The sequence below is a fragment of the Macaca nemestrina genome, chromosome 1, assembly GCF_043159975.1.
Source record: "Macaca nemestrina isolate mMacNem1 chromosome 1, mMacNem.hap1, whole genome shotgun sequence".
In the NCBI taxonomy this organism is placed as follows: domain Eukaryota; kingdom Metazoa; phylum Chordata; class Mammalia; order Primates; family Cercopithecidae; genus Macaca; species Macaca nemestrina.
This window is the reverse complement of record NC_092125.1, coordinates 69,837,923-69,851,912: the sequence shown is the minus strand read 5'-3', so window position 1 is coordinate 69,851,912 and position 13,990 is coordinate 69,837,923. Positions and strand designations below refer to the sequence as shown.

Below are 13,990 nucleotides of genomic sequence, written 5' to 3'. Positions count from 1 at the left end.
AGCCAATCAGAGAGGCGAAGCGGGCCCACCGCCTGCCAATAGACTGCGAGATCAGGGCCCGCGACAGTTAAACGGGGCCGAAGGCAAGGGTGACTGGTTAGCGCTGCTCGGGGGCTTCTCCGTGCTGGTCCCTGAAGCTCCCGGTCCCGGTCCCTGGAGCTCCGCATTTGGGGGCGCAACCTGCGTGAGGCAGCGCGACTCTGGCGACTGGCCGGCCATGCCGTCCCGGGCTGAGGACTATGAAGTGTTATACACCATTGGCACAGGCTCCTATGGCCGCTGCCAGAAGATCCGGAGGAAGAGTGACAGCAAGGTGAGCGTGGTCCCTTCCCTGTGCCAGCCCCTGCTTAGGGGCGAGCGCCCTGCGCCACCGAAGGGAACCGAGAGGGCTGGGGATGTGGGTGCCCGGAAGACTCAGCCGTCTTTACTGAGTCTGCATCTGACAGCCTGTCCTGGGTCGCTTAAAGGATGGGAGACCGCGTCTTTTGATATATGTATTTCCATCTTTTCCCGTTTCTCTCCCCATTTCTCTCTTCTGCTTTGGGTTGCTAAGGACCTTCCATTGGTGACACGTAGCTAACTCCTGAGCTGTTTTTAGAGCTCTAAGAGTGGCCCTCTCAGACACAAGAAAGGGGCAGGACCACCAGAACCCGAAGCTTTGTATCTGCAGTCAGACTCCCTCAAAATACCCATTATTCGGATTATTGGATTCATATTTCCCAATGTATACAGGTAGACCTTTTACAGAAAGTAATATTGGACAGGAAACTGCCTGGCTGCTTTTCCAAGGTGTCTCATCCTGGGAAAACACGACTGAAGTGGAATGGGGCAGGGACTTTGACCACCTCCACCCCAATTTTGACTAAAGTACCTTTTTGCCAACTTCCCACTAACCAACTGAGGGTAGGGGTTGGGGGAGACCTCATGTGCCTTATTCCCCTTTATCTCCCTACAACATCATTTACTGCTTAGAAATTGAAAGAAGATTATGGAAGTAAACTCACAGTTCCTTAAGTTCATTGAACTAAATTAGATAATGACCTTGATTGTAGGATATAATTAAAAGGAAGGTTATTTTTTAAATCTTGGAACTTTCATTCTTTGTTTTTGAGCGTAATGAGTTCATTCATACCTTGGAAATTCTTATTTTAGATATTAGTTTGGAAAGAACTTGACTATGGCTCCATGACAGAAACTGAGAAACAGATGCTTGTTTCTGAAGTGAATTTGCTTCGTGAACTGAAACATCCAAACATCGTTCGTTACTATGATCGAATTATTGACCGGACCAACACAACACTGTACATTGTAATGGAATATTGTGAAGGAGGGGATCTGGCTAGTGTAATTACAAAGGGAACCAAGGAAAGGTAAGCATAATCTTTTAAAAATGTAAGCTGAAATTAGGTCTACTTTCATTTATTTTAAGCATCTTGTTTTAGGATCAGTAATATGGAAGAGTATACTTGCATTTGTTTGGTAGGTCCATAGTACTTTAGAAAATTCCCGGTGAATCAACACCCATATTTTATATCAAAATAACAATCTATAGGCTGAGTGTGGTGGCTCACACCTGTCATCCCAACACTTTGGAAGGCCGATGCAGGAGGATCACTTGAGCCCAGGATTTCAAGATCAGCCTGGGCAACATAGTAGGACCCTGTTTCTACAAGAATTAGCCAGGTATGGTGACATGTGCCTGTAGTCTAAGCTACTTGGGAGGCTGAGGCAAGAGGATTGCTTGAGCCTGGGAGGTCGAGGCTGCAGTGAGCCATGATCGTGCCACTGCATTCCAGCCAGGGTGACAGAGCAAGGCTCTGTCTCAAAAAATATAAATAAATAAATAAATAATTTATTTCCCTATTAGTACACTGGATAATTTATATCATCCCATCTTGGCAACGATTTTTTTTTTTTTTTTAGAAGTTATATGCTGTATAACTGCTTTGGTTTCAGGCAATACTTAGATGAAGAGTTTGTTCTTCGAGTGATGACTCAGTTGACTCTGGCCCTGAAGGAATGCCACAGACGAAGTGATGGTGGTCATACTGTATTGCATCGGGATCTGAAACCAGCCAATGTTTTCCTGGATGGCAAGCAAAACGTCAAGCTTGGAGACTTTGGGCTAGCTAGAATATTAAACCACGACACGAGTTTTGCAAAAACATTTGTTGGCACACCTTATTACATGTCTCCTGTAAGTATTTCAGAATTTAGATACTTTTTAAAACATCTTTTATTTTTGTTTTTTTGTTTGTTTTTGAGACAGAGTCTCGCTCTGTTGCCCAGGCTGGAGTGGAGTGGTACGATCTCGGCTCACTGCAACCTCTGCCTCCTGGGTTCAAAGGATTCTCTTGCATCAGCCTCCCGAGTAGAGTAGCTGGGACGACAGGTGCATGTCACCATGCCCGGCTAATTTTTGTATGTTTAGTAGAGACAGGGTTTCATCATGTTGGCCAGGCTGGTCTCAAACTCCTGACCTCAAGCAATCTGCCCACCTCAGCCTCCCAAATTGTTGGGATTATAGGCGTGAGCCACCGCTCCCAGCCAAAACATCTTTTAATGTTAAGCATTCTGAAGCAGGGAAATTGAGTTTTCTGTTTGTTTAAGAATTGAAAATACTGTTATATTTTTCCACATGGACCACCAGACCAATAAAGTCTATGAGTTTTTGTTTGCTTCATGAATTATGTGTAATAATGTAAGTATGATGAAGACAGATTCCTACTCTAAGGTTTGCTACTGTTTGTCATCTCTCAGTGGGTTCAATTTTTTGAGCATTCATGCAAATTAAAGCATATTCAGTTCAAGCTTTTATGGAATGATTACAATGCATTAAACTCAAGGATTACAAAAATGAAATGGATTTTGTCCCTGCCCTCAAGAGCTGTTTCCAATGTGTAGGTCCTGGTCATCTGCATCAGACTCACTTGGAGTGTCTGTTTAAAATGCAGAGTTCTGGGTGCTAAACCAAACCCAAATCCCTCGAGTGAATTTCGATCTCTGGGTAGGTTCTTGAACTCTTGTTTTGTTTTTGTTTTTTTTTTTTTTTTCTTCAATATTGTACTTTTTATTTTAGACTTTGCATTTTAACAGACTCTGTAAATGATTCTTGTGCATGCAGAATCAGAGCTCAGGAAGTTTGCTCACTGAGATAGCATGTTTTTACAATGTAACTTTTTGTACGTGTTATTTTTTTGTTGCCTTTTCCTGAAATATCGCGCTGAGTCCACTCACCAATTACCTCTATTGCTGGATATTTTGTTTCCAAAATGTTTCACCATTCTTAGAAGTACTGTTCTGCATATCTTTGTATGAATTATTCTTTCTTCCTTTTTGGTTATTTCCTTGACATGCAGCTCATAAAATGAAATTGCTGGGGTAAAAGGTATAAACAGTTTATGGCTGTTGTTAGATATTGCCTGACAGCTTTTAAAAAGTTTAAGTCAATTGTGATAGCACTAATGTGTTAGTATATGACATCTGAACAGATAAAGATGAAGAAATATTTATTAGTATTTTAGTAGTTCACCTTTCTAGGATTTTCCAGATCTTTATAAATTATGTTAACAGATCTGACTGTAGTATAAAACTTTATAAATTAGTGATTTTGCTTTTGACTAAGAATGGCCAGAACAGTACCATTTTCTCACTGTATCAAATTCCAAATAGAATGTTTTTAACATAAAGGACAATTATCCAGAAGTGGTTCTTGGAAAGCTTGAAACCTATTCTTTTGTTCCTTTTCCCTCCTGCCCTTGTAATTAGAGTGGTTCAGCTTCCCTAAGGCACTGATTGTCAAAAAGTGGCATCAGACTTTAGTGTTTTAAAGTTGGACTTTAAAACACTAACCAGCCACTAGAGATTGCTTCTATTCCCTCTGTTAAGAATAAGAGCTCTGGTAGGCTGTTGTTACTGTAGATGTGGAAGAAAGGCAAACAATAAAATAGGTAATGATAATATTAGTTACTACTGTGATTTATGCAGTGGACTAAGAAAAAATACAAATGGGTAATTCAATTAGCTATTTATGTCTATATCCATTTAAATGTGGACTAGATACATATTTTGATTATTCTTAAATTTTCTCTAGTTCTTTTAAAATGGTGTTTCTTAATTTGCCTTGAGAGTAGAAGTCTGTCATATTTACCTCTGAATTGTCAGTGCCTAGTCTATACTAAGCACTTTCATTTGTGAATGAAAAATGAGTGAATGAATTATATATGACAGTGTATTGGGACAAGAGCACTGCCTTTTTTTTCCATTATAAATTTCAAGATAAAGTATAAGCTAAAAACTTTGAAGTTCGGTTTTTACCTCAGGAGTAATTTAATGTGTTTTATAAGTTTCAAAACAAAATAAACTCTTAACACCTTCCACTTTCTTACCCTTTTTCCCTGTATAGGAACAAATGAATCGCATGTCCTACAATGAGAAATCAGATATCTGGTCACTGGGCTGTTTGCTGTATGAATTATGTGCATTAATGTAAGTATGATGAAGACAGATTCCTAGTCTAAGGTTTGTACTGTTTGTCACATTCCACTGGGTCTAGTTTTTTTTTTGAGACGGAGTCTCGCTCTGTCGCCCAGGCTGGAGTGCAGTGGCCGGATCTCAGCTCACTGCAAGCTCCGCCTCCCGGGTTCACGCCATTCTCCTGCCTCAGCCTCCCGAGTAGCTGGGACTACAGGCGCCCGCCACCTCGCCCGGCTAGTTTTTTGTATTTTTTTAGTAGAGACGGGGTTTCACCATGTTAGCCAGGATGGTCTCGATCTCCCGACCTCGTGATCCGCCCATCTCGGCCTCCCAAAGTGCTGGGATTACAGGCTTGAGCCACCACGCCCGGCCAGGGTCTAGTTTTTTGAGCCTCCACGCTAATGAAAGTATATTCAAGTCTGAAAGAATTGTACCTTGGCTAAAATTAAGGTAGATGGACAGGCTAAAAGAAACTATTCACAAATTAAAACTGTAAGCCATGAGGCTGGGTCTTGACTGTTCAAGTGTCTTGGCTGGTTAGGCGCTTTCCTGTTAGACTGACACTTAGCTCAAGGGAGAACACATAGGTCAGGCAGGTAAGATAAAGCTACTGTAAGGATGTGGAAGAAATGAAACAAGACCGGGGTAGAGATCTGGGGATCTTTAGAGCAGGGAAGAGCTCCAGTTCTTTTCCTTTGTTCTTCTTTTCGTTTTTTTCCCTTTGAAACTATTCTGTAGAGCAGTGATTCTCAACCAGGGATAAGGGAAGCAAATTTGCCTCATGCGGGGCATTTGACAATGTTTGGATAAATTTTTAGTTATCACAGCTGGGGAGTGTTCCTGGCATCTAGAGGTACAGGGCAGCGAGGCTACAAAATACCTATAATGCACAGGACAGCCCCCCACAACAAAGAATTATGTGACCTCAAATGTCAATAGTGCCAAGGTTGGGAAACTTATAAGAAGAAAATCCCACAAGTAGAAACTTAAATACAAACTGGAGCTTAAACTGTGCTTTTGATTTAGTTCCTATTGTATATTTTCATTTTTACAATTTGAAAATGTCTTCGTCGTCTTTTCCTTCTTCTTTTTTAATCCCAGGCCTCCATTTACAGCTTTTAGCCAGAAGGAACTCGCTGGGAAAATCAGAGAGGGCAAATTCAGGCGAATTCCATACCGTTACTCTGATGAATTGAATGGAATTATTACGAGGATGTTAAACTTAAAGGTAAAGATGATAAGATGATATATTGTCTGTTTCTAGCTGTCAGTTAAGTGTTGGAACATACATTCTCTCTTGTAGATCAATGGAGACTGAGGAAACATTAAATATAGTTTCTTAGCTAAATATACTGTGTTAACACAAGTGAAAACATATGTAAATTTGGCAAATTGCACATCCTTGCTGGCCCACCTTCTGCCCTTTCTTTATTTCTCTGCCCACTCTGCCATGCTAACAGATGGGTTGGTAGCAAGGAAAGATTGCAAAAAGAATTCAAATCCTCGTTCCCCTTGTCCTTGCCTACCTCACAGTGGCAGGTGGTGAGGGAAGGGGCCAGAGATAAGACTTTATTACTCTGCCTCTAGCTCTAATTGAGAGATTAGAGATCAGAAGAAGGGGAGGGGTGATGGAGGGTGGAGGGAGGACAGCTAAAAAGCAGAGGGAAAATCAATAAAGAGATTATGTGGAAAAACTCTGGCTATAGAATGGGGAAAGAAATGTTCTGGGGATCAGGCTGACATAAGAGAAGAAGGAAAATGCTGTAGGATCACAGACAAGGATACAGATGAAGTGACAGGATTGAGAGTCAGTGAGAGAGTATCTTGCTAAATGTAGTTTAGAGATGCAAGGACAGTACTTCCCCTAAAACAGACTCTAGCAGTGCTACCAAGCATCAGCACAAGATGTACCAATCTTCAGGGATTGAACCTTCTTAGAAAGGTGAAAAGGGGAAAAGGGAAAAAAGGTAAATTAACATCTGCATTACCTTGTGGACCCAGAACCTCGTGGGTTAAAACCACCAGTGAACTTATTTTTCCAAGTGTTTAAGACCTAGCCATAAAGGAGTCCTTTCTTTTGTTTTGGAAATACATATATGTCCTTTTATTGTAACTGCTGTCTTAGGAGAACTCTTCTGTTACGCAATCTGATTATATACTGCGTATTTTTTCCCCAGGATTACCATCGACCTTCTGTTGAAGAAATTCTCGAGAACCCTTTAATAGCAGATTTGGTTGCAGAAGAGCAAAGAAGAAATCTTGAGAGAAGAGGGCGACAATTAGGAGAGCCAGAAAAATTGCAGGATTCCAGCCCTGTATTAAGTGAGCTGAAACTAAAGGAAATTCAGTTACAGGAGCGAGAGCGAGCTCTCAAAGCAAGAGAAGAAAGATTGGAGCGTAAGTCTGAATGGGGGTCAAAGCAAAGGAGAACTACCAAGTGGGTTATTTTGATGTGTCTGAATATCTCTTTGAGCAGAATATTTTATACATACAGATCTTATTAGAAGCTTTTAAAAATACTTGAGAAACCAAAATATGTATTGTAGATTTTTAATAATCAGGCTTGCTAGCACCTTCATGTTGGACGTCTTTCTCTGAGATCAGTTGCTAGTTATATAATATTGGGCCTTAACAGTGATGGCCTTATACTTTATTGTAGAGTTACTTTTTTCTTTTTCATCTCTACTATGAATACCCTAATGTTTTCCCACTGTAAAGGAAGGTCTTAAAATTGCTGCTTTCCATAATAAAAACCATGACTTTTGTCTTTTGAAATGGCCACTCCAACAGAATTCCAGGTCTAAAACCCTACAGTATGTAGATGAGATATGTTCAGGCAATTCTTTTCTTTTTTTTTAACTTTTTATTTTTGAAAATGAGATGGGGTCTCACTATATTGCCCAGGCTGGTCTTGAACTCCTGAGCTCAAGCAATCCTCCCACCTTGCCTCCCAAAGTGCTGGAATTACAGGTGTGACCTACCACACCTGGTCTGTTCAGGCAATTCAATAGAGAGTCTAGATACAAGATATTTTAAGTCTATAAATAATACTCTGGTGGGTATTAACGTTAACTTACGAGTATTAACTGATTAGGTGTTAATTTAGTTTTGATGTTGAAAGTGTATCTACTCCACCAAGATGAGAGCTACTAGCAATCATTTAGGGTTACGCAAGGTAGCTACAGAGTGAGGTTCTTCATTTTAACATCAGGAGATGAGAGATGGGTCATATTTGTCACCTGTCACCCTCATGACTCACCTGATTTTACTTCTGCAGCTTTATACCTAATCCAGGCTTTAAATAATGAAATACTATATAGTCCTGTGAGATATGCTTACTGTATAGGTACAACCTATACTTACATAGAAACCTCTGTAAAAAATAAGAAAACTTTTTCTTATAACTTTCCCCAGTGTTTCATAATTTCTTTTCTTTTCTTTTTTTTTTTTTTTTGAGATGGAATTTCACTCTTGTTGCCCAGGCTGGAGTACAGTGGCACCATCTTGGCTTATTGCAACCTCTGCCTTCTGGGTTCAAGCAGCTCTCCTGCCTCAGCCTCCTGAGTAGCTGGGATTACAGGCGCCTGCCACCATACCTGGCTAATTTTTGTATTTTTTAATAGAGATGGGGTTTTGCCATGTTGACCCAGCTGGTCTTGAACTCCTGACCTCAGGTGATCCACCTGCCTTGGCCTCCCAAAGTGTTGGGATTATAGGCGTGAGCCACTGTGCCCAGCCATAATTTCATATAGCAACTGAAATCTGAATACTTTCTGAATTTTGGGCCATGAATAAATAGTAACCTTTGTTATTAATACTAATCCTATGAACTACCGCCTAACTGAATTGCGTTTTTTTTTTCTTTTATTTGAGTGTGGTCATTCAACCAGAAAAAAAGAAGATTTTTGTACTGTGAGGCCAGATCATGTCCTGAAAATTAGCTGTTGCCTATCTTCAATGAAGAGCAGAGATAGCTTTAGTTTTTTGTTTTCCCAATTGAGTTACTCCCACAAAAGATGACCAAAGGTTGAAGCTAACTTTGTATTTGTTTAAACAAGTCCTTTCAAGAAAATCTAAGATAAACATACAGCCTACTAAAACACTCAATTAAAAACTAACACAATCAGTTTGACTGAGGCATAGTGAGAATCCTTTCCCCAAACATTGCTTATCAGTATCAAGCATGCTAGTAGTGATAAGATTGCCAAATGTAAATCGTTTTTTAGTGAAGGTCACTTGTTAATTTTTTTTTTCTTTGTCCATTCTCTTTTTAAAGAGAAAGAACAGGAGCTTTGTGTTCGTGAAAGACTAGCAGAGGACAAACTGGCTAGAGCAGAAAATCTGTTGAAGAATTACAGCTTGCTAAAGGAACAGAAGTTCCTGTCTCTGGCAAGTAGTCCAGGTATGAGAATCAACTTGGTCAACAGAAGCTGGTGCTACAAATGAAGAAATGTGCACCAGTGTTGCTCCCAAAGTGGCTTAGGTAGCCCTTTTCATTTACAAAGTCTCAAATTTTAAGATGGATTTCATTGAATATATGCATTTCAATGGAAACAAAATTCTGTTATAGCAATGATTTATTTCCTGGGTTCATAGACCTGAGGCAATGAGTCACAGAATTTCATGTTTGATTTTCTTAACCTTATCAAACCACATGTTTAGTAATTGATACTTATTAATATTATTATTATTATTATTATTTTCTGAGATGGAGTCTCGCTCTGTTGTCCAGGCGGGAGTGCAGTGGCGCGATCTTGGCTCACTGCAAGCTCCGCCTCCCGAGTTCACGGCATTCTCCTGCCTCAGCCTCCCGAGTAGCTGGGACTACGGGTGCCCGCCACTACGCCTGGCTAATTTTTTGCAATTTTAGTATAGACGGGATTTCACTGTGTTAGCCAGGATGGTCTCAATCTCCTGACCTCATGATCTGCCCACCTCAGCCTCCCAATGTGCTGTGATTACAGGCATGAGCCACCATGCCCGGCTGATACTTATTTTTTAAAATTAGGGCATTTACAAAACTATTGTGTGTTTTAGATTTCAGAGAGATAAACTGCATTTCAAGTAAAAATCAAAATTTTAATACTGCCATGCCTCATCTTTCATAGAAAGCATGTCTTGAAAGGCATGATAAGCCACCTGCAGAATAGGCTGTCACGTTTGGATCTTTGCTAACACCCTTTCAAGCTGAAACACATATTTGTGGAAATTTCATTGTTTAATATCTACATATGTTCTCTGCATTTTCTTCTTTATTTAAAGTCTGGTATATAGATGTTCAGCTTTCTCAGGGTCCTGCCTTTGTGTGGCATTGTCCCTTCACTCTGCCACACTGAGATGTGGTTATCGTATATACCAGTGAACCATTGTCTAACATTCTCCATTTTATAGAAACCTCTCAATCTAATTCAGTTGACTCTATGTAAAATGCAAACTGTGAAACATCTTTTTGCTTGATTTCTTTAGGGCACAAACTAACTGTTAAAAGTTGTTGGTTTAAAAAATCGAGCATCTGAATTTTCAATAAAATTTAGAGTTTTTTTTAACTCCCTTATTCCATGTAGGACAGCATATATGAAAGCTATTATTCTTATCTTTAATAAATTGAGATGTGATCAATTTAGTGAGTATTGGCAGCATTTTGTAAATGGAACAGACAAAAAACCCTACTTAAGTTAGATTGATGATCACAGTAACTTTGTAGTGAACAAGTGATGGAAAGAAATGAAACTACTGATAGAAGTAAATGAAACAAAGATTGTATGAAACTTTGGCTTGATCTCTGTTAAGATACCTTCTTTTTTCTCAATATTGCCATCTACCATTTCAATATTATAAACATATTTATTTTGGCTTTTCATAGATTCCACACTGTCATCCATAAAGACAAAGTATACTTAAATCATGATTAGGGTGATAAAATGAGGAGAAAATTATACTGGATGAATTTCATGCATCAAACCCATTGCAGGAAATTACTTAAGACCCTGTTGGGGATGGCTCTTCAGTTAAAGAGTTTATTTACATTTGCCCTGATAGTCTTTGAGCAAAAGATGAAAATAGCTAAGTAAGCATGATGTGTTTTACTTTATAGGATACACAGATAAGTATGGGAATCTACTTATATGTGAATCATGGCAAATATTTAAAATGAGCCATAGGAATCAAGTATCCACTGGGGCAAGCAGACATTTTAGAGTATTGAGTGCTGAAAGTAGTGAACACATCAGAGCTATAAGATAAGCATCATAGCAGTGGGGAGCTGGTACTATTCTGAACTCAGGACAGTTGGAAATATCCTCTCCCCATCCTTGGGCTATAAAATCCACACATGAGGAAGCCATCACAAGTGTATTGAAATCATCACAGCAAGCAGCAGTATCTTTTTTTAAAACTTTTCTTTTCTTATTTGATGAAATAGTCATTATTCTATTTAATGGAAGAATTTTAAACATTTTTTAAAAACACTTTTTTCTTATAAAACTATCCCATTAAGAGCCAGGTGTGGTGGTGCACCTATAGTCCCAGCTACTCTGAGGGCTCAGGCAGGAAGATCACTTGAGCCCAGGCGTCCGAGGCTGTAGTGCACTACAGCTGCACCTGTGAATAGCCACTGCACTCCAGCCTGGACAACATGGCAAGACCCCATCTCAAACAAAAACAAAACTATCCCGTCAGTAAGACAATGTTGACTTACAAATCTATAGGTATTTGTGATAATAAGAAGGTGGATAGATTTGAAACAGTGGAGATAAAGTCTAAAGGCAATCCAGTTTGCTTTGAAGCAGAAGCGATGTATGAAGCAGGAATTCATAGGACCCTTGGAAGGCAGTGCATCTGTGTGCCAGCATTTCCTATTTCTTCTGCCTGGAGCACTCTTCATCCAGATAGCCCTGTGGCTTCTTACTTCAGAAATGACCGTATGAGGCTTTGTATCATTACACCTACCACCCAGCATGTCCCTGTTTCCAGGGTTATTTTTCCTAATAGCACATATTACCATCAAATATTCCCCACCAGTACTTGTTTATTTGTGTTTGGTTTATCTCCTCCTACTAGAATAGGGCCTGTTTGGTTCACAGTGGCCCATCCTATGAGCTCAATAAATATTTGAACATACAGAGGAAAAATAAAAAGATCTAGAATCTGTTTAGGCCTCCAGCCCCTACTAATTCTGTCAGCAGTTAATAGTGTTGCCACTTTAAGTAAATAAGATTATTATTTATTTTTTCCATGAAAAGAATAGTTTACATTTTTTACTACTCTTACTTGATTTATCTTTTCCACACCGAATTTGTTTAGGTTTTTTGGAGACAAATTTCTGGTCAGTTAAGATGCTTTGAACTAAGTTCTTGAACATTTAACCAAAACTGTAGGTGTTCTCTATTTTAAAAAATATATACAAAAAGCAAAAACCAAAAAAAAAACACAAACTGTGCTTCTATACTTTTCTGTAGGTAAGGTGTTCTGCATAGAATGGCACTTATTTTCAAGGATAGAGATAAATAACATTGATTTCCAAAAGTTTTATATTGTCCATAATACTCAGTGTGTTTAAGAGTAAAATTGATTGTTCGTTGTTAAGAGAACAAAACTTATGTTCCTTGAATTTCGGCACATTCCAATATTTTTTCAATGCTGTGGATTAAAAGGCTGATTTCTGCCGGTCCTACACCCCTAACCTCCCATCCCAGAGAAAATAAAACAGGTACCTAGATTTCAAATGTGAACCATAAGAGCAAATACTTTTTGATAAGTGTAAGTATGAAGGAGTTGAACTCTGTTCAAGTAACTCAAAGCCCTTTTTCTTTTTCCTTCTAAAGAACTTCTTAATCTTCCATCCTCAGTAATTAAGAAGAAAGTTCATTTCAGTGGGGAAAGTAAAGAGAACGTCATGAGGAGTGAGAATTCTGAGAGTCAGCTCACGTCTAAGTCCAAGTGCAAGGATCTGAAGAAAAGGCTTCATGCTGCCCAGCTGCGGGCTCAAGCCCTGTCAGATATTGAAAAAAATTACCAGCTAAAAAGCAGACAGATTCTGGGTATGCGCTAGCCAGGTAGAGAGACACAGAGCTGTGTACAGGATGTAATATGACCAACCTTTAAAGACTGATATTCAACTGCTGTAGTGTTATATACTTGGTTCCGTGAGCCACGCCTTTTTGTATAGTACACGTGATATTTCGGAATTGGTTTTGCTGTTCTTCAGCAACTATTGTACAAAATGTTCACATTTAATTTTTCTTTCTTCTTTTAAGAACACATTATAAAAAAATACTTTCTTGCTTGGGCTTTTTTAATCCTGTGTGTGATGACTAGTAGGAACATGAGATGTGACATTCTAAATCTTGGGAGAAAAAAAATAATGTTAGGAAAAAAATATTTACGCAGGAGTAGCAGTCACTGAATAGTTTTAAACGACTGAGTGGTGTGCTTACAATTGTTATATATAGATTTAAATTTTAAGTCTGAGATTTTAAATGTTTTTGAGCTTAGAAAACCTATTTGGATGCACTTTGGTCATTAATACCATGACATCTTGCTTGTAAATATTCCATTGCTCTGTAGTTCAAATCTATTAGCTTTGTGAAAATTCATCACTGTGATGTTTGTATTCTTTTTTTTTTCTGTTTAACAGAATATGAGCTGTCTGTCATTTACCTACTTCTTTCCCACTAAATAAAAGAATTCTTTAGTTTCCCTGTATTTATGTGTCTTGTATTTGTTGGTCTCTTAGTTGATGGGAGTTGTGTTTATGATTTATAGGTCTTCATCATAGGGTATGGAAGGAAACATGGATCTGATGCTCAAGAGAGTGGCATTCCAGTCCTAAACTATATGGCGCTTTACCTCCCATCTCGTTAATCCATGTATGTAAGCCAGTGGTCCTGAACAGGGTGATTTTGCTCCTCAAGGGACGTTTGGCAATGCCTGGGGGTGTTTTTGATTGTCATGATTTGGGGTAAGGTGCTACTGGCTGCTAGTGGGTGCAGGCCATGGACATTTTACATTGTAAACATTTTACAATGCACAGGACAGCCTCTGACAACAAAATGTCAAATGGGTTTGGATCATATTCCTACATGACACAATTTCAAATGCTAAAATTCCGAAAGACCAAAATCCCTAATGTCTTAAATCCCAAAAGATCAAAATCCCTAACGTGTGAACTTCCAAAATCACAATCCTGAAAGATTAAAATCTCAGATGTTAAAATCCTGAAAGCCAAATTCCAAGGCAGGGATTAGTGCAGTTTCAGCTGTATACAGGATAACCGCGTCATGTCAGGCAGAACTATTACCTTGTTATTGTCTTCATTTGCACATTAAGTATGGTTTAAGAGATGTGGATGGATATCAAGTTGATAAGGGGTGAACTTGTTGATTTATATGTCAACTTGACTGGATTAAGGAATCCCTAGAAATCTGGTAAAGCATTATTTTAGGTGTGTCTGTGAGGGTGTTTCCAGAGGAGGTTAATATGTGAGTCTCAGTAGACTAGGTGGGGTATATCTTTC

The 13,990-nt window shown here is 39.1% G+C and overlaps 1 protein-coding gene across 2 annotated transcripts; it reads left to right on the top strand.

The window, feature by feature from the left end:
- Positions 1-68: 68 nt before the first annotated feature.
- LOC105493746 (NIMA related kinase 2) lies at positions 69-13,179 on the top strand. Of its 2 annotated transcripts, none has more exons than XM_071080035.1 (8): positions 69-313; positions 1,153-1,370; positions 1,957-2,197; positions 4,406-4,488; positions 5,578-5,704; positions 6,654-6,873; positions 8,753-8,878; positions 12,324-13,179. In XM_071080035.1, the coding sequence occupies exons 1-8, from the start codon at positions 218-220 to the stop codon at positions 12,524-12,526; spliced, it is 1,314 nt and encodes a 437-aa protein (XP_070936136.1). In that variant the 5' UTR covers positions 69-217; the 3' UTR covers positions 12,527-13,179. The 2 variants fall into 2 exon arrangements, with proteins under 2 accessions (XP_070936136.1, XP_070936131.1); XM_071080030.1 differs by having other exon boundaries at positions 12,300-13,179.
- The last annotated feature ends 811 nt before the right edge of the window (positions 13,180-13,990 follow it).